Here is a 23,777-nt window from a genome sequence, read left to right on the forward strand (position 1 = left end):
GGCTCCTGTGACCTCCGATTAGATACCTGAAATACCACAGAAGAAAATTATCACAACTTCTGACGGCCTCAAGTAAAGTTGCTATCATTGCTTTATTGATTCCAAATCTGAAGGGAGGGGGGGAAATAGTTGAATCTATCAATGTTTTTACTCCCCCTAACAACATAGCAGGGAGTACTGATTTGAGGCGACAGAGTTAAATGTTTCTGTGCAGGACCTTACTTTTTGATTTGTACCTCTGTATGGCAAAGGCTTCTTTGAGATTACGCACCAGTATGTGGTGGAAACAGGGAGAACAAGCAGCAGTCGGTACACTAGAGAAGGTGTGCTGGGAAAAGAGAGGAGTGCTTCTAGATAAACAAGACGCATCCTGCTCCTCAGTTAAAAAGCCATTGCACTCTGGAAGTGGCTAGAGCTGCAGTACTTGTGGCTACCTTGTTCCCAGTGGTGCAGTCAGCACGCAGGAGGACAGGTTTTTAAGCAGAGCAACTAGTTCCCTCGAACCAAAGATTTCAGATAGAGGAAGAGTCCTATGGAATCAGGCTGTACCTCTGCCTGGAGTTCCCGTTGCAGTCCTGACTCTGCAGAGGTGACCAACAGGTCTAGTGTTTCTCTTTCAGAGAAAGATGGGTGCCAAGCAGCCCATGATCAGGATTTGGAGACAGAGGCTCGTATTCACAGCTGTGATTTGTATCGTCAGGCTGCACAACACTAGCCTAGTAACAGCAGCTCTGCCAGGCACAGAGTGCAGCTGTGGCAGTGTGTGGGTGGCATCCAGCTGTGCTCCCAGTCAATATAAGGCAGAAAGACTGTTTCCACTATTATATCTATCCCCCTCTCCACTCCCGGGGAGAGAGCTGGTGAACAGGGGAGGGAAACAGACCAAGCTGTAACAGGCGAAGTAATTTAAGGCTGGCGATTAGCTCCTGGCTTCAGCCCTGTAGCAGGTTCCTGGCCACAATCATCCGCATCACCTCATTGGTACCTGCAGCAGGATGAGGGTGCAAAAGAAAGACAGTTAGGAGATGGTCCAATTCTGCCCCCAATGAAAGCAAAGAGAATTCTTCCCTGAGCTGCAGTTTACAGCACAGAAAAGCTCTTCCCACCAATTGAGGTGGCATTTAGGAGATGTTGGGCCAAAATACAACTGCCAAGTGCCACCACATTGCTCAGGAAAGGTTTCAGAGTGGTGGATGCTGGTGCTTCTTTTTATTTGTGCACTGAGAGGATGTGGGCACCAGGCATCAAGCAGAACTGGATATATACCAACATCTGAGTTCTCTGCTTTACTATTTAACACATATACAACACAGAGAAAGAAAGACTGTAGACCCACTTGGTACTGGAAAGAGTATGTCCCTTGTTAGGTACCCTGGTTGTAGGTGAAGGGATATCAAAGGAGGGAAAACAAAGTGGTTAGGAGGCTGAGATTAGAAAAGGTCAGACACCATTAAAGACAAAATGTCAAAGAGTGAAGATAGACTGGAATCACAGGAAAGGAATGGTTGGGGAGCGTCAGCACATGTCTGTAGGAGTAATGTTGAAATCAGACAGAGGCACTGCTAATATGACAACTAGATACCCCCCACTGCTGTAAGACTCTTAAAATGCACAGTAACTGCTCCAATACACCAGGAGCTCTTGGCCCAGGGGATTCACAGGTCCAGGGACACCACAAGCTCAGAGTAAAATGGGATTCTAAACCGCAAGAGTCAGAGTCTCATGCGGGAAGGTGGGGCCCTCCAGAGGGCCTGTTCTCTCCTGGCTTCACTGCCAAGTCACTGGTAGTAAGCGTGTGTTTTACCTTCCAGGATCTGGTGCACTCTGATGTCTCGCACAAACTGCTGCACAGCATAATCCTTCAGGTAGCCGTAGCCCCCATGCATCTGTAGAGCATGGTTACAGATCTAAGAAGAGAACATCACTGGTGAAGTGACTTGTGTGGTGTCAAGGACAAGTCAGTGACAGAAACTCGGTAAGAACCCAGGAACCTGGGCTCATTTTTTTTTTTTTTTTCTGATCACCTAATCTCATCTCTGGTGTGATGACAAAGCACGCTCAGTCCCCATCAGTGCTGCTCTCCGTGCTATCGTGTTACCAGCCATTTCACATTAATGGTGCATTTATTGTGAACATGGTCTAGCATAGAAATACCCAGGAAACACTTCACTTAAAACTTTTTGCCGCATTTCTATGGTGCTACTGATGCAAAAAGCAAAACACCAGATCACCATCTAGCGGTCAGTCGAGCGAGGAATCTGTGCAGGGCTCTGGTTTCTATTGAAACATGACTCCATGCGTCATTATCTATCAACTTGGGACATAAAACATAATAAATAGCAAGAATGCAGACTGCTGAGAAAATATGGTAGATTCTACATGACACTGATCTAGGAAGTGTCAAGGTGCAGATTTCCTTTTCCTTTCTTCCTTCTTGCTTTCTCTTTTCAGGGACATTTTGTGATAACATTTTATTTCTCAGTGGTCTACGAAAGACCACTTACTACCTAAGAGTGATCAGCCTGTCACATGCATATTATCACTTGAAAATAAAAATGCTCTACTCCCTGTCCTGTCTCCCTACTTGGTGCCCTGCAAAGTAGCGTAGAAAGCACTAGAGGCCAGGAGGCCTGAACTGTGGAGAGGCTAATACTGCAGCCTCCACAGGGTGCAGAATTCTGTCCCATAAAACATCCTGGTCCTGAAATGAGGCTTCTGGCTCAATGAATGTGCTTGTGTCTGGGTCCCTACAGTGCCAAACTTCTTTCTGACATCCTGGGCACCAAGAGCAGCCTCCAAGCTTGCAGTTATGATACCAGCTGAGGTTTGAGTAACCTACCGCAAAGCATTCATCAGTAGCAAAGAGCTTGGCCATGGAGCACAACACAGCCGCATCCTCCCGTCCCTCCTGCAGTGCCCGCGCTGCGTTGCGAACCATGAGCCGTGCTGCCACCAGGCGTGTCGCCATCTCCGCTAGCCTGAACTGCAGGTACTGCCAGCAGACAGCACGAGAGAAAAAATTAGGTCAGCATCTTTGAAGGGGCCTGTGACCTGAACCACATCCCCAAGACCTTCAGGCAGGTTTCAGGCCTGACACACTTTCTTACTCGGAAAAATCATGTTCCTGACTTCCCCAGGGAAGACCCTGTGAAGTGAGTGGTGGGACCTCTGGCTACTTGTTCAGCCAGGATCAGAAAGAGCAAAGCTCTGGGAGTACAGATCTGATGGAAAGGTTACCTGATTGTTTGCTAGGGGTTCTCCAAACTGTTTGCGGACAGTGAGATGTTCCTGAGCCAGAAGAACAGAGGCATGAGCTGCTCCCAACGAACAAGAAGCTGGTGGGAGAAGCCAAAGACACAGCGTGAATATGAAGCTAACGCAGATGGGCGACAAGATGATTCTGCCCTCTTCCCTTGGCTCTCAGCTGTCTTTCTTACCAATGTTTATCCTGCCTCCATTCAGTCCCTTCATGGCAATGCTGAAGCCCTGCCCTTCAGCTCCCAGGCGGTTGCCAACAGGAACAACACAGTCCTCGAAGATCACAGCCCGAGTTGGCTGGGAATTCCAGCCCACCTGGGAAAAAGCAGAGCACCTTCCAGACTGCCCGAGGAGCAGCACACCTCCAGCTCCCAGCAGAGAACTGCCCAGCCTGCTCTCAACCCCTTGGTCTCATTGCCAAGCTGCCACAGTATGCCTGTGGTCAACGTGGTTTGGCCTCAGTGTGCCAAGTTGGAAACTGGAATGCATGTATTTGAGAAGAGGCACAGATCCATTGAACCTTGATGTTCCAGAGATGAAAATCCTTCACTTACCAAACGGATGGGTATTGTGCAAACTTCAACAAAGCTGGACTTGGCTTGGAAAAGACACACCAGGCTGAGACTCCGGTTCACATCCAAGAAGATTTTGGATGCGCTCATCTCTGTCCTGCACTTCACTCAAGCATGCAGGAAGTAAAAACCAAGCCTCTTACCTTCTTCTCTTTCTTGCCAAAGCTGAGCCCTGGTGTCTCCTTCTCCAGCACCAGGCAGGAGATGCCCTTGGGGCCTGGGCCTCCCGTGCGACACATGACCACGTATACATCGGTGTCACCTCCCCCACTGATGAAGGCCTGCAGAAGGGCACAAGAAGAAAGGGGCGGCTTCCATATGCTAACTCTGAGCCTGCAGCAGCACTGGGGTACAAAGATGGATGGGAAAAGACCCCACGGCCAGGAAATATTTAGGGACCCAACTCTACTAAGCTCTGGTGAATGCTCCGCAGAGCATGTCCTACCTTGGGAGAATGCACAGAGCTGACGAGATAGTAGGAAATGGAAAGGGTGGTGAGACCCAGGCCCCCTTGTGCATGCAGTGCCATCCAGCAGCTTTAGGAGGAGCAAAGAGGTACCTTGGAGCCGTTCAGGACGTAGGTGTCCCCTTTCCTCTGAGCTGAGGTCAGCAGGGAAGCTGCATCACTGCCACTTCCTGCAGGAGAGGTAAGGAAGCAGCCAGTGAAGCAGCAGGTCTGTAAAGCCTGCAAACTGTCCCAGGGATCATACCAATGACACTCGGGTTTGTACCACGAGCATCTCATCAATCATCATCTGCTGCTTCCCAACTTCCTGCTGAATGCCCAAATGAACGTGAAACAAAACTTTTCACCTCCTGTTCCATGCAATGTTCATGTCCAGTTAAACCATGTTAGGAGTGAGGGAAGGGAGATTTCTTGGTTGAGGATGCTCACCTGGCTCAGTCAGGCAGTAAGAAGCAAATTTTTCCATGCTACAGAGCGACGGGCAGAACCTGCGCCTCTGTTCCTCATTGCCAAAGGTGTCGATCATCCAAACACACATGCTGGAGCAGGAGAGAAGGAGCAGCATTACAGTACGTGAACACAGCCCTGGGAGGAAGGCAAGTCATACAAGAACGTCCCTGGCTGAACAGAAGAACAAAGCTCCATGGGGTTCAGTGAAAAGCACCAAGGCTTGAAAGCGTATTGCTCCACCTCTGCTGCAATGAATCCGAAGTAGCCCTGGAGGCAGCCCTCCTCCTCAGCCTTCCCCTCAGTGCTAATCTCTACTGTCTTTTTGGAAAACTGCACCTGGAAGAAGGAGGCATCATCACTCCATCTTGTCGTGCAAAGCGAGCCCGTCACTGAACATGTCGGTACAAGCAGGACCAGGCTCTGGTATCAGCTGGTGCCTCTGGGCTCTGTTACAGTATGACCAAAGCACAAAGGCTTTTTTCCAGGCAGGTTACTATCTATAGACAGCTTAAGTGGAAGAGCAGGGAACAAAATCCAGAACTTAATCCCATCTTGCATGCCACAAAGCTAAAATTACTTGTTGGTGGCATCTCAGTTTTTGTAGCCTATTTGTTTACTGCTGTCAGGAGATCCTCACAGGGACGTGTCTACTTGGAGTCCCAACTTTAAATAATAAGCAGCACCAAGAGAGCTGTCTCCAGCTGGATTCAGAGCCCAGATAACAACTGTGTTTTTCAGCCAGGCTGACACCATCCACCTCTCAGCCGACACACTCACTTGTGGATGCTCATATAAGCAGTGGTGCTGGTACACCCTGTTGATAAAGCTTCAAAGATGACGGAGGTATCAAGTCGTGACAATCCAGAGCCACCGACGTCTGGTTTCACATAGATCCCACCGAATCCTAGCTGGGCTGCCTTCCGCATTGTTTCCACAGGGAATATTTCCTGTTGGGACAGGCAGAGACATCACAAGTGAACATTCGTGATCAATCCAATCTCAATATTTAATCTCCTCTTTCTGGTACACCTGGGCTACGAAGTCCAGTCCCAAACTTCTGCAGACTTTAAGTTAATTGGGTGGGTTAAAGAAGAGGCGGCTACCTAGACAGATACCTACCATCTTCAGGAGTAAATCCAAGTTTTCAGAGGACTGAATAGCCTGGCTAGGAAAGCTTCAAGGAATTTCTGATGGCTTCCCACCCCAGCTACAGCAGCAGCTTCAAAGAAAATCTCTACAGATGGCACTACAGCACCAAGGATCTATTGCAGGAACCCCTCTGATGAGACCCAAGGATACCTGTATCCCAAGGGTAGAAAAAGCAAGCAGTACAACCCTTCTGAGGCTGTCATACCTTTTCATCCCACTCAGCCATGTGAGGAGCCATCTCCTTGGTAGCAAAATCAAAGGCAACTTTTTGGAATTCCTTCTGCTCCTCTGTCAGGCCGGCGGATGCTAGAAAAGCAGAAAGAGGTCAGACACGTGTCTGTTGCAGGAAAGCAAGCGCTACAACCTCTTCTATACACCAAACAATTTCAGAGTGTCCCTTAACTCATACAAAGAGTTCAGGGTCTCTGCTTCAGAGACCATTTCTCTGTTCCTCGGGGCCATCATGAACTGTGCTGATAGAGGGCAGCGGGCTTTGGGAAGAGACTTTCTTAGGACAAAACAAACCTGAGGTTTGTCCCAGCTATCTCCGTCTACTCAGCGCTAACTGCCTTGCAAGACCAGGACAGGGGCAGCACAGTCTATGGCAGCTGTCACTCCATTCCTCAGATTTTCTGACACCAGAAAGCAAGCAATGAATAAAGCAGCCCTTTGGAAACAAAGTCTTAAAGTCTTAGTTACATCCTGCATTTGAAAACTCCTGCTTCATTTGCACATAGTTCCAACATTGTTTTTGTAGTTCCTCTCCTAAAATTCATAGGGATGCTGCTGTTTCAATTCTAAAGGGGGTTACATTTAAACATCCAGGCAGCTCATGTGGGAAGTGTTTGGGAATCCCGTGGGAGGAGTCCGGCACAGACAGAGCTGTTATCGCGGCAGCTCAGCGATGCCAAGATGACTTCAACCGCAGGATAACCCAGACTTACAAGTGGGTGCAGAGAGCCTAGCCTCCCTCCCCAGTGACCCTTTCGCAGTGTTTTACTGTGTCTTTTTGAGCTATTCTTCGATTCACAGTCAAGCCTGAAAACGCGTGAAGGCCTATCAAAGGCACAGGGAAGGGGAAGGAGCCTTTGGTTGCCGGTGGCCACTGTCCCAGCTGGTACGCGACTGCAGGGCGTCAGGACGAGCAGGGCCCGCGTCACCCTGTGCCAGGAGCGGGGACGGGAGGCCCCGGGTCACCGACCTGCTTCAAGGTTCACCCGAGACCGCCTCCCTCCCTCAGGCAGAGGTTGCGGGGGCCGCGGGGGCGGAGTGGGGTGTGGGGGGTCCCCGCGGCCGGCCGGGCCCCGGCTCAGTCCCACGGGCAGGCGGGGCCGGGGCTCCCCGCCGCGCTCGCCTGGCCGCCGCGGAGCCTTACGGTCAATGCAGGAGGCGATCCCCCGCCGCGCCGCCGCCGGCCGCAGCGGCAGCAACCGGGCCGCGACGCGGGGGGCTCCTCGCCAGGCCATGGCGGGCCCGGCCGGCAGCCCGTCGTCCCCGGGCAGCAGCCCGGCTGCCGGGGCAGGCTGGGAGCTGTAGTCCTGCACTCGGCACCTCCCGCTGGCGCGGTGGCTGCGGGGAAGGAGGCAAGCCTACAGGCCATGGCTTATGGGGTTTTTTCTTTTTTTTTTGCATAACGGTCACCCACTTCCGACTCCAGTCGGGCGGGGGGCGGTGTGTTTCCTCCTCCTGCGTCGAGGTTTGGGTAAGGCGAGAGCATCCTTCTCCCCAGCCCGAGGCGAGGGGGGCTGCTGCGGCCAGAGCCGGTGAGAGGGAGCCGGGGAGGGGTCGGTGGGCGGGCGGGCGGGTAAGAGGGAGGGGAGAAGCTTGGCATAGAAGGTGGAAAAGTTGATGCCACTCGCTGTGGCAGAAGGAGGCCAGCTCGGAGCCAAATAACTTCTAACAGGCTGCTGGCAGAAGAAGGGGGCCGGGGCTGGACTGTCCAGCTTGCTCCCTTTCCCGAAGGGCCTTTGCATGCATAATCTCTGTGAGCAACGAGCTGAGCCAGACGCCCCTGGTGCGAGGCTGGAGCAAGCTCTGGAGGCAAGCTGTTCTCCCGATTCCAAAAGCACAGCTCCTCTTCCACGGCAGAGGGGCCACGCTTAGGCCAAGCACCTTCCGGACTTTTCTCCGATGGCTGTGCCACTGTGGACAAAAGCAGCCCTCCTGCTAACGTCCATCAGAGCACTGCTGTGGAGGGCCTGCCTGCCTCCAACACACCAAGGGTGTGGTCCTCAACCAGTGCCAGCATTTGCACTGATAGAGGAAATGGCTGAGCTCAAGGAAGGAAATTTATTTACTCTCCACTTACTGTACAACCTTACTGTTCTCCATCTCAGATCTCTCTAATTCCTTCAGCTGAATAAGCAGTAATTCTTCCTTCAGCAGGTGTTTCTCAGTTAAAGAAGATAATTCAAAGAGACCAGAGATGCCTTGGCCAAGCAGAAAGAGGGACAAAGGAGCAGTAGCAGGTCTGTGCTGACATCCTAACTAATTTAGGTTAACCTCACTTGAGTTTCCAAACTATAGTGAAACTACAGACAGTCATCTTGACTGTCTGTCTTTCAAAAACCACATGTCCTGTAGACAGCACTTCCTCTGTAAAAATGGGCTGAGCATCCATGTGTGACTGAGACAAGCCTGCTAGATATATGTTATGGGGACAATGATGTCTTCTCAGCACAAGGTGGTTAAGAAATGTAACTCGTGCCCATGTATGAAGAGTTTTCAGAGCCTACCCATTAGAGATGGTCAGTCAAAGTATACCCTGTGTAGTGTCAGGAAGCTGATGTGGTACCATCTGCAAAAAGAACCAAAAAGCAAAAATCTTGCACTTGTGGCAGCGTTATGTGGTGTTTCAGGTGCAAGATGAAAAAATTACACAGTTGGCTTATCTGTGCCACTCATCCGCTTAATCAACTCCAGAAAATAACCACCTTCTTACCCTTCAATCACTTCTTATTAATTGTTTTTTGCTGTCTCAGTCCTGGACAAACAGGGATATATACCCCCACTCAACAGGTGGCACAGTGGAGGTTTAATCTAAGGTTTCCAGCTACTGTAGTAATTGAAATAGCTTGCTTTGCTGCTGAATATTGCTGTTATTCTCTAGACTCAGTTAAATCAACTCGCCTGCAGTTGATTTCTCAGCAATTAATTAAAAAAAAAAATCTACGCTTCATGTGAGCAACATGGTCTACCTTGGCTTTTTTTTATGATTAACTGTGACTATTAAACTATGTTTTTGCATACCACACACACAAAAAATATCCCTATTTCAGACGCAAACTAGAAATACTTAGAAACACTGGTGCATAATGCTGCTACCTTACACATAGCATCTGGGGTGCACCAAACTTCTGCTGCAGTCGAATACCAGTATATGAAACTAGCTTGGATGACTAAAAATGTCTCAGCTCCAGTCCTTATGGTCTTTTTTTGTTGTTTCTTTTAAGATAAAAAGGAGCCTGATGCTAAAATTGCCAAAACCGAGGAAGAGACTCCAGATAAGGAGGAAGAGGAGAAGTCCACAAAACCTCCAGCTGGGAGTTCCAAGTCAGGATGGAAGAACTGGAAGAAGACAAAAGAATCTGACTCCGGTGGGGAGGAAAGCAAGATAACATATTGTCACTGGCTTCTGAAATCAGAACCAGAGAGCAGGCTCGAGAAGGGAGTGGATGTGAAAGTAAGCACCGACACCCATCCTTACTCAGCAAAGTATAGAAGCAATTTCATTACTATCCAGAGCATTAGTGCCTGAACACCAAGTTACAGGATCAAACAATTCAGATTGTTTGCAATATTAATACTGTTGTGTCTTTACTTCTCAAAAACCATCTGTCTTCCTGGAAATAGAAAGACATACTGTTTTTCTCTTCCAGGGCGACAACCTTGGGGTTTGATACTTGTAATAAAAGAGGGAATAACTCCTCAGGATGCTTAGCTGTTGGTAGCAAGGGCAGCATCTTTTTCAGACTCTGCCTTTATGCTGCTGCATTGTTCCTCCTTTATGAAGGCTTTTCTTTAGCCCCTGTGGGAACCAAAAAAATTGCATGAAGTTTTTACTATAATTGAAGAAGCTACTAGGAACAGATGTTTAGGCACATTGTAGACAATGAGACAATAAAGATCAGGCTGCCTCCTGAACTTAACCCATATTTTCATTGCATCCTGCAGTTCAGCATTGACGACTTGAAAGCTCAGCCCAATCAGACAACCTTTTGGGATGGAGTAAGAAACTACCAGGTAAGGAGCAAATGTCAAAGATGGAATCACTGAGATAGCACTAGAAAAAAGGTGGCTCTTCCCACAGATAGCTTGTTCCCTTTGCCTGAAGTATTTCCTCTTGAGGCACTCTGCCTGCTTTTACAGCTGTATTTTGTCAGAAGTTAAAACTCCTGCTTAATTGCCTCTAGGTCAAAAATAGATTCAGGCTGGGTAATATTCTGTCAAATCATCCAGTTTTTTTTCAGCTCGGTCTTTGGCTTAGACCAGCCTTTATTTCCCTTGACACCTTTTAGCAAATCTCTGCTAGCCAAACTACACCTTGTCAGTGTACCGCTTTTTTTTTTTTTCCCCTCTGCAAAGGAAATCCACATGTGCTTCCCCTACTATATATGCTTCCCCCTATACATGATCTACTCTGCTGCTTGTTTACTGACAGCTGACTTAAGTCTTGTGCTATCTCTGCATGAGGATGGCTGTTAAATTCCCTCATACTTTCTAACCAACAGCATCTTGCTTTTTAGCCTTGTTTTTACTTCATCTCATTGCAGCATAAAACATCTGTACAACAACTGTAGGAAACCTTACACTATACCTCTCTTTTTGTTAGTTCTCCTTTCTAGCTGCTTATCATGAAACCCTGAGAGCTTGATACAAAGAGCTCAAAGTCTCTCCTTTACATCTGACAGGCAAGGAATTTCCTGAGAGCAATGAAGCTTGGGCAGCAGGCCTTCTTCTACCACAGTAACTGTAAAGAGCCTGGCATTGTTGGCATTGTCAAGGTGAGTGCTTCTTTCTTGTTCTGTGTTTCAGGGGGAGGGAAAGGTAATAATCGGTGGGTTATCAAACAGCTCACTAGCCCTACTTCTGTCTCGGCACCAAAGGAGTGCAAAAGGCATCTAATCAGAGCATCAAATGAGCCTAGGGCATCTAGGCTCAACAGTACGTATCACGTCGGGCATCTTTTCCCAGAGAAATGGAACCACACTGCTGTTATCCTGCTGACATTTCAGAGTGCAGCCAAGTCAAGAGTTGCTCCACACTCTGATTAAAATCTGATTCACTAAATTCTAATCAGCTGAGCCTGCAAGGCAGTAGTGTAAAACCTACAGAAAAGCTCTTTCTTTGAGAACTCATCACAAAGACTATGATCATCTATGCAGTTTTCCTCTGTTGTGTGTGCTCCTTCCACATTGCTCTCCAGAGGTGAATGTGCTTCATTGACAGCCATGCTGTTTGGCAGTGCTTTGACCCAAGAAATGTAAAGGAAGGAAATATATCCCACCATTAGAATGGAGTTCAGGGAAAGCAAGGCTGATTTTTGCACCAGGATTATTCCTTATGTCTAGTCACAGCTTTCTCAAGGCCATTTCATACCCTTTGCTGACAACAGTTTTTAACTGATGGGAACTTGTCTCACATTCTTCTCCTGTCCTGCTTCAGATCGTAAAGGAGGCATACCCTGATCACACACAGTTTGATCAGAAGGATCCTCATTATGATTCCTCCAGCAGAAAAGAGAACCCCAAATGGTCCATGGTAATGTAGTAAACTAAATACAGCTGTTTTCAAGCTTTGTGTGCGAGCTGACTGAAGTTAAAAGCCTCTTATAATCATATTGCGTATCTTCTTAAGCTTCTGTCCTGGCCTAGCTACCTTTTTTTCTCTCAATAGAAAATCCAATCCTAATCGCTTTCTCTACCTTTTCCCCTTTCTCTTCTAGCAGGCTGCCAAAATATATCTCCCTAAATTTTCAAATCTTACTTGGATGCAGAGCTGACCTCCAAGCATGGCAGAATGCGGGGTTAGGAAAGAGAACGAACACCTTTACATACCACTCTCAGCCTACAGCAAACAAAGCTGTAGTTCTGATGCACACTAAGCTATAGGGCAGTGACTGTTCACAGGTTGTCTACATCCTGCATCTTAATTTCTTACTGTCTGCAACAACATGAATGTATGTTGCTAGTGCATAGAGCTAAGATTCATGTAAGCATATCACCTGCCGGAAGTATCTGAAAGTTCTTTTAGCCTTGAGCAAGGAGAAGTTTCCATACCGTTATAAGATAGCATGCATCAGCCATTTGCTTCAGTTTAAAAATCTTTATATCCCCCCTGCCCTCCACAAAGATCTTATGTGACATCTGGAGGCTACATCATTCTCCAACCATCGCTTCCCAGGTGGATGTCCAGTTTGTGCGGATGACAAAACGTTTCATCCCCCTTTCTGAAATCAAGGCTCACCACCTGGCACATAAAGCAGATGGAGGCCCCCTAAAGAACATGATGCTCTTCACCAGACAACGTCTTTCCATCCAGCCACTGACACAAGGTAAGAACCTTCTTCTCTGGGCTCTTGGTGCCATTCCCTCTGAGAGGCAGCCCTCACTCAGAGAACTTGGAAGTTCCACTGACGGCTTTTTCTTCCTTACCTTTCCAACGCAGAGGAATTTGATTTTGTCTTGAGCCTGGAAGAGGAAAAGCCACATTAAGAAAAGGACAGCAGCGCAGCTTCTACCCAGCCCGCTGATGCTTCCTCCTAAACCAGCATAATTCTCAAGTTTATTTGCTCAGTTGCAGCAACAAGAACATGCCCGCACATGAATCGCAGCTACATGTCCCTTATTCTGACACACTGTTATTTTTGCTTATTTTTAAATAAAGCCTTTTAGAATCAATTGCAGCTACTCAGTTTTTAAAGTGGAAAAATCTGCAATTTATCTTTTGAGGGACAAAACACGTACATCCTCCTTGAGGATGTTTACTCCAGGATCCAGTGCAGTTCCATGTCCTGCAGAAGAACATTTTTCTGCAGAAAGGTATCACTAAGCTTCTGTCTAGAACAAGAAAGTTTAGATGTATATACACATCCAGCCTGGCTGCTGCAAAGCAGATCACAGTTAATTTCCTGCAGGTACAAATCTTCCCATGTTATTTTAGTACTGACAACAGGGAGACAGAAGAGAATAAAGCTAGCTTGCTAATTTTTAAGCTGCATGGGTCCTCCACCAGCAAAGCTTCTAAGCAGTCACATAGCTTAAAGAAAACTCAAGAATTTGTAAAGGACAAACTCCTTGAGCATATTTGGAGAGCTACACTTTAGTATGGCACTAAAGAAAAAATGTCTTAATACTGTAAAAAAAAAAATCCAGATCCAGGCCAGGCAATATAAACCATATCAGACAGTCATGCACAGCATTTGACAGCCAGGGCTGGCTCTTTTTAATCGGAGAGACAAAAACCCCAAGTTTTAAAATACAGCCATTGAAAAGACAACGAATTAAGAAACATGTAAACACAGCAGAGGCTTAATTACAGGTTGCAGTGCTTGGTTTAGTATTTGCACACTCCCTGCTGCCTGACTCGGCCTGGGAGAGAGGGAATGACCCAAGTACTGAACAGAACCACCCAGCTCAGGGTGACACGACTGCTCAAGTGGTGTCTGCCCCTTACCATGATAATGTAACGCTTTATTCTAAAGTACCTTGTCCTGGAGTGACCTTAGGCTTCAACTTCTCTCTAAAGATGCTCCACCCCAGACAGAGGGCCTAGTGGGTAACAGGTTGAATGGTCCATTTAGATTAAGTAAAAATGGGAATAATTTCTAAATTCTGGCTCCAGAAGTAGGGGAGAGGGGCACAAAGTAGGGGAAGAAAAACCCAAGCCAACCCAACATGTAGGCTCATGAACCTTTTCCAAGCAATCTCTTCATCAGTGATGAACAGATGTTTAATAGAAGTCTCCTTACAGTGCGTTGTCTTGTCAAACAATTATCTTACATCCAGTACTGATGCTGTTCAGCCAGTAAACAAAACACTCCTGGAATGCGGAGACATCTTCATCCATGGGGTTTCTTTAATACCACATGGCCTACTATCAAGGGGAATAGGCAAGGAAAAAAAAAAGTCTAGGCAGGATGGGAGTTGAGGGAAAGCAGAGGGCGGTTAGGGTGCTGCTGTGCTCAGCTTAGCCATGGGAAGATAGTCTGCTATCCCCAGAGGCTCCCAATGGGAGCTTCACTTGTCTCTAAAAGCTTGTGTATTGCCACAGCACAGGTGGTTCCCCCCACACAGAGGGAGGCATAGAGCGAGTGTCAAAAGTAACATCCAGATTCCTTTGCCATGTGAGACCTGCAGCAGGTTACCACCCCTTGCCCTGGCATAACAAGGTAGTTGTCTAAAGTAAGCTTTTGCTTCAGTCTTAGGAAGACACGGCTCCAGCCCATGGCACAGACTTCTCATGTAAAGAAAAGCAAGCCACGTCTTCACTATTACAGAGCAGAAACATGATGTGACACAAGCATTCAGCAGCGATGAGATCATTAGTGTCCTCTACAACAGAGCGAGACTGTCCAGCTCTACTAAAAACCACAACCTTACATGTGGTGAGTAAAAGATAACTTACTTTGGCAAGCAGAAACACACATTTATCACTGAAATACAGTAGCTGTCTTATTACATAAAAAGCTCCCCTTCCCACCCAGGCCCCACTCCCTCCACCAGCACTGTTCCACTAAACAAAGCAGAGGATACTTCCGTTTCCCAGCTGCAAGACAACTGTTCTACATTCAGCTGTAGGACAGAGGCAGAGGACATTCATTCCAGAGTCAAAAGGAAGCTGGACAAAACCTTAGCGAGCCAGAAACTCGCAGGGAAATCCAGACAAAGCCCACTTTGATAGAGCTCATATCACAGCATTTAGTGCAGGCTTGTACCTCTAGAGCTATGGTAGGAGCTCTAACCACCTGCTTCCTTGAAGGGCATCTAAACAGGATGGATATTCTCCAGATTCAATCTACAAAGCCACATCTAATTTTTAATGGAGGATTGACTCCCTTCTGGGAAAGTTCTCATGATTCTACTTAGCTGAAGACTAAAAGAAGCTTATTTTAGAAAAGACTCATGTTCAGGTTCTCAGTTCATGGCATACCCTCAGACTTCTCAGGGCTCAAACCTCAGGAATGTGTCTCTGGACTCGGAGAGCTTTACCATCCTTCCAGTTGCTGCTTGGCTTCATCTAGCAGCACACATAGGCCATGAGCTTCTTAAAACAACTGCATGCACTTTCTGTCCTTACTAATCCTCATCCCACAGGTGTGAGGGAGCAAACAAAACAATATGCACGTGTTTCTAAACTGCTGACTGTCCCTACTACAAAGCCTGCTCTGTCACAAGGACACAGACATGAGCAGGGCAGCATGTGTAGCGTAAGCCCACTCCCAAGAGAGCCCCCATTTATTTCTCATGTCCCAAAACTATTCTCTAGACTTCTCAAGGCTCATCTGCCCCTGTGCTGCAGCAGCAACTGGGACCTGTATGAGTGCAGCAACCAGAGAGACTGGATCTCAGGGGCACTCAGGCAGCTGCCGGGACAAGACTAGGAAGGCACCGCTGTCAGCCAGGAGCCTTCCTACCCACCCCGCAGCACTGGGACCTTCACCACCCTGCCCAACCTGTGCCACCTCCTACTGCATTCGCATGCCTCACTCCCTCCTACTAGCCACAGCTCCCCCTCGACACAACAGGCAGTCAGGAGCTGCAGGGCAAGGACACAACAGTGCACCTGCTGCCCATGCTCCGTGCGATGTGTGGCAGTCCCAGGGCTGACTCAGCTACACCATATAACTGTTCGTGACAAGGAATCCAACGCCAGCATGAAGAGGAAGGGGAGGCGGCGAGGGGATAACACTAAGCAATTTCAAACAGGCCGCACCTCAGTCTCTGACTCCTTCCTCTACCTTCCAGCTGATCACTGTGTCATTTTCCCTCGTGAAGATTTCAGAAAGGCAAGAAAAATATCTATCCTACACAGCCCCAGAGCAACCTCCACACCGCCGGGAAGAAGCAGCAGATTTGACCTTCACTTGCTCTCTCCCTCCCCACTGCCACACTCAAAAAGGGTCTCAGGGCAAAGAGGAGATCAGGCAGCTCTGCAGCCTTCCAACACATGCCTCAAAGCAGCCAACCCCAGAGGAATGTAGCTGATTGGGAAGCACTGAGGTACCTTCAACTTGACCAGTGCTCCAGCTTGCCTTGTCCTCCCATCCCCTTCCCACCCTATGAGTCCTTTGAAGAAAGGAATTAAGTCAAAAACGGATATTTATTTTCGTGAAGTCTCTTTTCTTCCTCCTCGCTGCTGTCCCCACTGGCTTCACAGCAGCCTTCCTCTGCATGGCCTCTCACTGCCGGCCGTTGTTCTCTGCAGGCTGGCTGGGTGTCTTGGCCTCGGTGTGTGAGGAGGTCCCCTCAAACCGCTGGGAGGCGATGGCTGCTTGGTGGGACATGCTCTTCCTCACTATGTCTCCTTTCCGCCAAAGTACCACCTCCTGTAGTAACACAGCCAGCAGGGCTTGTCAGGGCTTGTGAGACCTTCTCCCGGCCCCACCCAGACCCCAAAGGCTGAACTGAGCTGCCAGGTGAGCAGCTTGCACCCAGTGAGAGCTCAGCCTGTGCTGGCGTGTTCCACCCTCAGCCGTGCGCATGAGGCCACCTGCAGTGGCAAGCAGAGGCCTCACAATGCAGCCTTCCTGAAAATGTGGGGAGAGCGCTCCTCCCCGGGATCTGAGCACACAGAGGCAACCCTGGATGTCAAGGGCAGCTCTGTCCTATTGCCGTTGGCTACCACCTTGGAATTGATAGGGTAAAGCACAGAAGCTCCACCACAGGGCAACAGAGAGGAAAAGAAGTGCCAGTGTCTCCTGGCATGCATCCCTACCACCACGCACATCTGGCCTGCGTGGACCATTCCTTTTAGACCCTCTTTGCACACTCTAATTTGTCTAGTCCTTACAGATATTCAGTGAAGAACATAATTCTCCCCTATGGGAATCCCAAATTCTCAGAAGGTCCTTATAACATAGTATCCCAAGCAATAGTCTACAGGCCCAAGGAGAACTAACAGCTCTGTTTCTCACCTGCTGTTTAAAGTAGCGTCTCTCTTCCTCATCGATCAGCACCAGATTGAGGTAATAACGCACCGAGAACTTCTTATTGATGTCCCTCATCGTTGGAGTCAGCTCGTAGCCAGCCAGAAAGAGTCTGATGGGAATGGACTCCCCTACAAAGTGCACAGAACCATCAGCACAGACAGAATGCACAGACCAAAATCTCCCTAGGCCACAAACTTTGTGACCATTTCCACAAGTGGAGTAAGAGGAGCTAAAAGACCTCAACTCCCTTCAAAAATCAGCATGCGTGGTCCGTAGCCAGACCCTGCCCTTGCTGACAGCTATTCCATCTCCACTTTAACAGCATAGGACTCATATGCGACCTGCATCAAGACAGCACTGCAGGAAAAAATGAGTAAGGTGACATTTTCTCTGGCAGGTGACTCTGGAACTGGAAAACAAGTGGCACAGGAGATTGGCACAGAGCTAGAACACCATCTTTCAGCTCCAAGTTGCAGCAATGCCAGCTGGTAGCCCATGCCAACAGTGAATTTACATCTATTCCTGGTTCTGCCACTGCTTCATCAAAAGAATTAAGTCATTGCAACTCATTATGCCTCAGTTCCCCCTCATCATGCCAGAGAAGGCAGGCGATCATATTTAATCACCTATGTAAACTGCTGCGAGTCCACCAGTAAAATAGGATGCATATTACTAGTGAGCACACAGATGCAGCTGAAGATACTGCAGGACTCGTATTCCCACCCCAAGAGACTTCAGAAGAGGAATTCTGAAAGGTTCATCTGCCTTCTCACCTCTCACAGGTGCCCCATCCATGATCTCATATTTAGCTATTGTGTCATTCTCATGATACACATTTGGTCCGGTCCCTGTTGTTTCTCTCTTGATGATATCTATCTCCATGTGCTTGATCTTGATTCGCACCAGCAGGAAGTAGATCTTTCCAACAATCACATCTTTTAAATGATACCTAGCACATGATGGAAGAAAGCACCACGATCAAACACCGCACAGCAGACCAGGACTCAGACTGAAGAGCGGGAACTTGCTTGTCAGGCACTTTGCTCTTATTCGCGGCCCCAGCTGTACATTTCAGATGGCATATCAACCACCTCCGCTAGGCTGCTGTAAACAGCACTTCATCTTTCATCCTCCTGTCTTTTGGAAACCGACAAGAACATTTAGCATGATCAGATAAACTAAAAACGGAATTTCAGGCTGAATGTCTGCAAGAAACCCCTGTGACGGCAAAGCCTCCAAAACCAATTTTTTAGGTCAATTAAAACTAACCAAAATGTTACACTGCAGGGAGATTTGCTAGCATCAGCTGGGAAAGATGCATTAAAAGTAGTTTAACAGAGCCATTTTCAGCTTCTGGGCCTGAATTAAGGCCCCACTTCAGCTGTACTGTCTGGTAAAGAGCAGACATTACACTTTGAAGACACTTGGAAATACTATCTTGCTGAGGATACAGGGAATGTGAAGTTACTGCAACAGCCTCACGCTGTGCTCCAAGCTGAGTAAGCCACAGCCATTGCTTCCCACTCCTTGGTCCAGAAAGCACATCTACGGGCAAGGAGAGGAAGCCAAAGATCCTCAACCAGGATCTGAGCTGTCTGCCAGCCTCACTGGAGCACGTGAACAAAGAATCCCTTTGAGGATCACATGCAAGACACATGCCTCCGCCTTCCAAACCAAGCTGTCCCCTGTTGTAGCAGATGGTTCCCCACAGCCACTGGCTGCTCTTGAGACACTTACTTGGACTTGTTGTACTCGAACTCAATGTGCAGACAATCCTCAATCCCCACCTCCATCTTAATAGAGGAGTTGAGCTCTGGGTAGGTGCTCAGAGTGTGCACAACTATGTCCATCTCCTTCACCACATCGTTCAGTCTGCGACTGACAGTCGCTCGGAGGAAATACCTGCAAGGAGAGTCCCCCTCCTATTAGGGTTGTACAGGTAGCAACAGAGAAGAAGCAGGGAGGGACATGAGGCTGAATGCATTGCACTGGGCTACCCAAGCAGTCTTATGGTACCCTGGCTTCTGGAGCTGCCAATAACCCATTTTGGAAAAGACAGAAGGGAATTGTCAAATGGAAAAGCACACTTTTCTGAGACTTCTCTAAACTTTCATGCATTTGTGAGCCTGAGTTATCTAAGCACCACTCTGGAGATCTGAGTAACAGCTTGCACATGTTAAAACCACTGCCCTTTTGCAAGAGATTATATCACACCGGTCTCCACAGACACACCTCTTTCTGCAGACCTCAGAATTTTCCAGCCCCCCCTTTTGAAGCCAGTGACTGGATTTCAAGTCAACTGGGGTGCCTAGATGTGAAATACAGTTTGCAACATATGAACAAGATACAAGCTAGGCATCTGTTTGCATATAGAGCACAATTAAAGTTGACAAGACTGATTACAAGGCAGCAAAAATGTCCCCGCTGGAGACTAAAGCGAACAATTTCTTTTGGTTTTTGAATTACCAAATAAATTAGAAAGTATTTGGTTGATTCAGAAGGGGCTGATTTCTTTTGTTACTTAAATGGTGCAAAGCAAGTTCCATAAAGCCTGATGCATGCTTATAAAAGTAGAGCCCTCAAAGACAGCCTTTTACAACTCAGCCCACCAAAATTCATTTGGAGTTACATTGTAAGCTTGCAAGGGTGTCTGGGAAGGGATGCTGCACTCCACTATCATTGTGGTAAATATCAGTACTTGCACACTGCACAGAACCAAGAACTGGGGTCAGCAAGGGGAAGACACTCACCGTAACTTCACATTCTGCCCTGTATAGGACTCATAAGGTTTTTCCACGTGTGTGAATTCGAAGTCAAATGTCTGTGACTGAGTGAATTCACCAGGACGGGCCAGGTCTTTCACCAGAGACACGAACTCATGGTGGTTTCCTCGGTCATAGTAGAGTTCTAGGAAGACAGAAGTGCAGGTTAAGCAGTGATGCTTAATCCCACGTGACACAGTGAGGAAAAGCAGGAGATTTCACAGCTATAAGCAATTGTCTTGTCCAGACCGTTACTTCCTTCACCGCTGTTCAGAGAACCTACCACGGTGCAACGAACTGCACTCGGCTTGCCTTAAAAGTGACATGGGTCACCTATGATCAATATTAATTATGTTCAGACTGTTTGAGAAGAGGAGCCAGCAGCTCAGGCAATCCCTTCCAATAATTTTCTACAGAATATTCCAGGCCAAAGGCATCACCACTGTAAAGACAGGAAAAACAACCGCTGCTTCTCTGGAACAGCAAACAGTGACATAGCAAAAAAGAAAGGCTAGGAGGCTTCCAATTGTTCTTGCTTATCCTCTGACAACAGAGTTGGAGTGGTCTTGATTCACACCAGGGAATAAGTAACAGTGGAGATCCTCACCCATTCTGCACAAAGTCAGTGTTCAGTTCATGACTGCCTAGTTTGTGTGGGGAGGCAGTTGAGTCAACTGTTACACCAGCCCCTGGATAAACACATTAATGGCTGCGTGAACAACGATGAGGGAAGAGCATTCACCTTTGGAAGCACTGTTCAAACCAGCTCAAGTAATCAATGTGGTCACATTGCTTCAGTTTTCCCCACAACCTTCTTGCGTCAGCAGGAAACGACGACAGGTTTCCTCATGTAATGAAAGCAATCCTCTCTACACTTCCACAAAGTTTTCTCCCTTAAGTCAAAGCAACAGAAACTCAAAACTGCAATTTGCATTGACAGCTCTATTACACATAACCATCAAGGAAATCAGCCCTTCCCAACCCTGCACGTGAGCTATGCGACTACAAGACACCCATGCAGTCCTTCTAAAAAGTAAAGCCTTAGCCAATCTGATACATTTAGATGAGGAAACAAAAACCCAAGTCATCAGACAATCATATACCCACAAGTTCACTGTCAGCACTAAACTGTGCAGAGGAGGCTTCTGAGAAGTATTAGCAGAGTTCAGGAACTGCAGCGAGACTCAGTTCTCTGCTCCTTGAGATGCAGGATGAGATTTTAGCTTTTAAGTAATGTCTGTTCCTTACACCCCTTTGCTCACCTTATCTCTATAATGGAAATATTGGCACTAGAACACCCCGCACTTACGCAGAACAGCAAGTGCCATCAAGCCCTTTAAGCTGGGCAGGCAGGTGACGTAAAAAAACTGACTCTCTCTGCATTGGATACATGTCCATTCAGAGGAAAGTGCTTGTTGATGTGACAGGGAGAAGCCACATGCCACAGAAAAAGAGGGATATATCATCTTCCCACACAATGCAGAAGGCAATGATCGAATTTAAAGCAAGGGGAGGCAAATGTCAGTGTACTAAGTTCTCTGCTACCTCAGAAGGGCACAGATTGGCACTTCGCAGCCTTAAGAGGCAGGATTGATGTTTCACACACTTCAGAAGACATTAGCATGTCAGACAGGTATAAGCTGTAATTTCAGGGTTTCAGAGCTATAAGGTTTCAAGATTAAAAAAATAACCTGCCAACATTTTGGTTGAGGACCAGGACACAGGACACAGTAACCGCAGGCAAACTGCAATCTTAAAATGGGTTCTGTGCTCACAGGAGACCATGGAGGACACAGCGTTCACAGTCTGGACACTGGTACCCAGGCTGGAACAGCCATTTTCCCTGTGACACATCACTCCTTTCCATCTCAGTTTCCCTACCCGTTAAATTGTCTCATATAGATACTGACCTCATGTCAGCCAGAAGTCAGAATATAAGGCAAGCTGTTTTGAGATGGAAAGCATTAAGGAAGTGCCATCAGCGGTGCAAACTTCAGCGCTTTAATAAAGTGGCCTGATGGGCAAAGAGAAAGTACTAATGTGCAGACACAGCAGCTCCTAACACACCCTGCTTGGGCAATAACGTGAATTCAAAGCAGTTCTTCTAAATATGTATGGCTCAAAAGTCTTCTGAAATGGGGAATGAGAAGCAGGCAAGGCAACAAAGAGGAGACAGAGTGGAGCAGGAAGCGAATTTCATGCTTAATTTCCACTGACAATCATAATCAAATAGGAGGCCATAAGCTAGCTCCTGATGAACTTCCAGTCCGTCATTTACAGGCTCTCTCTGCCTGTCCTCCTCCCCTTTCTTTCCAAAAAAGCAGTGTTTCCAAAAAAGCAAGGCCAGCAAAAATATTAAAGAGCAGTATTGGGGTTGGGTGGGAAAACCTCTAGTTCACTTTCCTTACACCACATGATTTGCAATGCAAAGGTTTGCAGGCCCACAGCTTGCACAGCGATTTTGAGGGTTAAACCCCAGCACGGAGGGCCACAGATGTAAGGCATCGCACACGCCAAGCACTGGGAACGTCTTGAACTCATTTTGGCTTGTGGGTCTCGGGCATGTCCACAGAACACTGACATCTCCACTGAAGAGTGGGCGTGGCAGCTACCTTTCCTTTAAGAAAGCAGGAAATATGAAATCTAAATTGGTTACACGCACAGATGACCACAAGTTATGAACAACTTGAAGTCACCCAACTATCTGTGCAGGGATGCATGGTCACTCACTCAAAGAATAAGAGAATAAAAGATGGAATCAGCCAAGCTGAACCCGTAGGCCTCAAGAAAGCTGATCTACCCCAGTAAAACGTGTTGTGGGGTAGGGGCTGGGAAGGTGCCGTCGGTGATTTGACACTGACAGGCAAAACCCACCTGATTCATCGTCCTTGGCAGAGCCGTTGCTCCCTGCTGTACCTGGGCCTAACTGAACCAACAGGCACGCACACGAGAAATGCAAACAGACAGCTCATAGAGCTGCAAATAAAGACAGCCTGGAGAATACTGCCCGAGCGCTGGCGTTGCTAGGATGTCCACGCTCAGACCTGCAGCTGCAGGACAGAAGCTGAATTTTACCCCACCTCCAAGCATGTGCCTTTTAGAGCTGAAATCGGTGACTGAGCAGAAGCGAGAAAATAGGACGAGAGAACAATGACCTGGAAAAGGGCTGGAGTTCCCTCCCTTTCGCCGGGGCTCAAGCCCAGGGAACAGACCAGGGGTTGGAAACATTCCAGGCAGCCGTGGGAATTCTCCGTTGCAGCCGAGTGCTTCTCGGGAGTGAGCGTAACCTACTTCGCACCGGCGAGGATTTCCGTACCGTAGGGTGCGGCGATGTTCCCAGGACTCGCGCTAGCGTGCGTGCAAACCGGCAGCGCTAGGAAGGCCAGAGGAACGTGTCGGCCTCCGCGCAACACGACTGAGAGGACAGGCACCTGGGCAGGGTCGTCGGGGACCGGTCCGCCACCCCTGATGACAGGCCGCCCGGCAGCAGGCCTGCACCCCGCGCCCCCTCTCACCGATCTGCCCGATGAACTCCACTTTGATGCCCTGGTGCTCCAGCCGCTTGTTGGGGTGCTTGAGGGTGAGGACCACCCGCCCGGAGACGGTCTCCCCGTCGTAGAAGAGGAAGTATTTCTCCTTCTTGCCTTCCTCCGTCTTGTGCTCCACCCGCCGCCGGCTCTCGGCGTCGCTCAGCACCAGCTCCAGCTCCGCGCTCTGCCCGAACCCGAAGAAGCTCATGGCACCGGGTGGCGGGGCGGGCGGGAAAGCGGGGCGGCCGCGGCCCCACCGGGGGAGCTGGGCCGGCGGCTCCCGGCCTGCCCGCAGGCACCACGGACAGAGCTCCGCGGGGACGGGAGCCGCCGGATCGGTCCCGACCCCCCCCGCGCCGCGGAGAGGGGGCTGCCGCGCCGGGCGAGGAGCGGCACGGCGCTGACAGCAGCCCCGCGGCGGGTACTACGGCGCCGGGGCAG

The 23,777-nt window shown here is 48.5% G+C and overlaps 3 protein-coding genes across 3 annotated transcripts; 1 reads left to right on the top strand and 2 right to left on the bottom strand.

The window, feature by feature from the left end:
• Positions 1-932: 932 nt before the first annotated feature.
• ACAD8 (acyl-CoA dehydrogenase family member 8) lies at positions 933-7,891 on the bottom strand (the record flags this gene model as incomplete). Its single annotated transcript, XM_082010037.1, is given in 13 exon segments — positions 933-985; positions 1,805-1,907; positions 2,840-2,992; positions 3,238-3,335; positions 3,438-3,573; positions 3,974-4,111; positions 4,390-4,466; positions 4,726-4,835; positions 5,524-5,693; positions 6,101-6,201; positions 7,097-7,111; positions 7,114-7,177; positions 7,179-7,891. Coding segments are annotated over 13 exon segments (1,401 nt in total). The 5' UTR covers positions 7,362-7,891.
• Positions 7,892-8,320: 429 nt separating this feature from the next.
• On the top strand, positions 8,321-12,608 carry THYN1 (thymocyte nuclear protein 1; the record flags this gene model as incomplete). The annotated part of the gene is made up of 7 exons (XM_082010052.1): positions 8,321-8,363; positions 9,348-9,577; positions 10,069-10,137; positions 10,806-10,898; positions 11,560-11,655; positions 12,298-12,448; positions 12,562-12,608. The coding sequence occupies 7 exons, from the start codon at positions 8,321-8,323 to the stop codon at positions 12,606-12,608; spliced, it is 729 nt and encodes a 242-aa protein (XP_081866178.1).
• A 3,623-nt stretch (positions 12,609-16,231) lies between these two features.
• Positions 16,232-23,544, bottom strand: VPS26B (VPS26 retromer complex component B; the record flags this gene model as incomplete). The annotated part of the gene is made up of 6 exons (XM_082009856.1): positions 16,232-16,441; positions 17,030-17,172; positions 17,818-17,993; positions 18,782-18,946; positions 19,795-19,951; positions 23,322-23,544. The coding sequence occupies 6 exons, from the start codon at positions 23,542-23,544 to the stop codon at positions 16,295-16,297; spliced, it is 1,011 nt and encodes a 336-aa protein (XP_081865982.1). The 3' UTR covers positions 16,232-16,294.
• Positions 23,545-23,777: the final 233 nt, after the last annotated feature.

The sequence above is a fragment of the Phaethon aethereus genome (assembly GCF_964289735.1).
Source record: "Phaethon aethereus genome assembly, chromosome: 23".
In the NCBI taxonomy this organism is placed as follows: Eukaryota; Metazoa; Chordata; class Aves; order Phaethontiformes; family Phaethontidae; genus Phaethon; species Phaethon aethereus.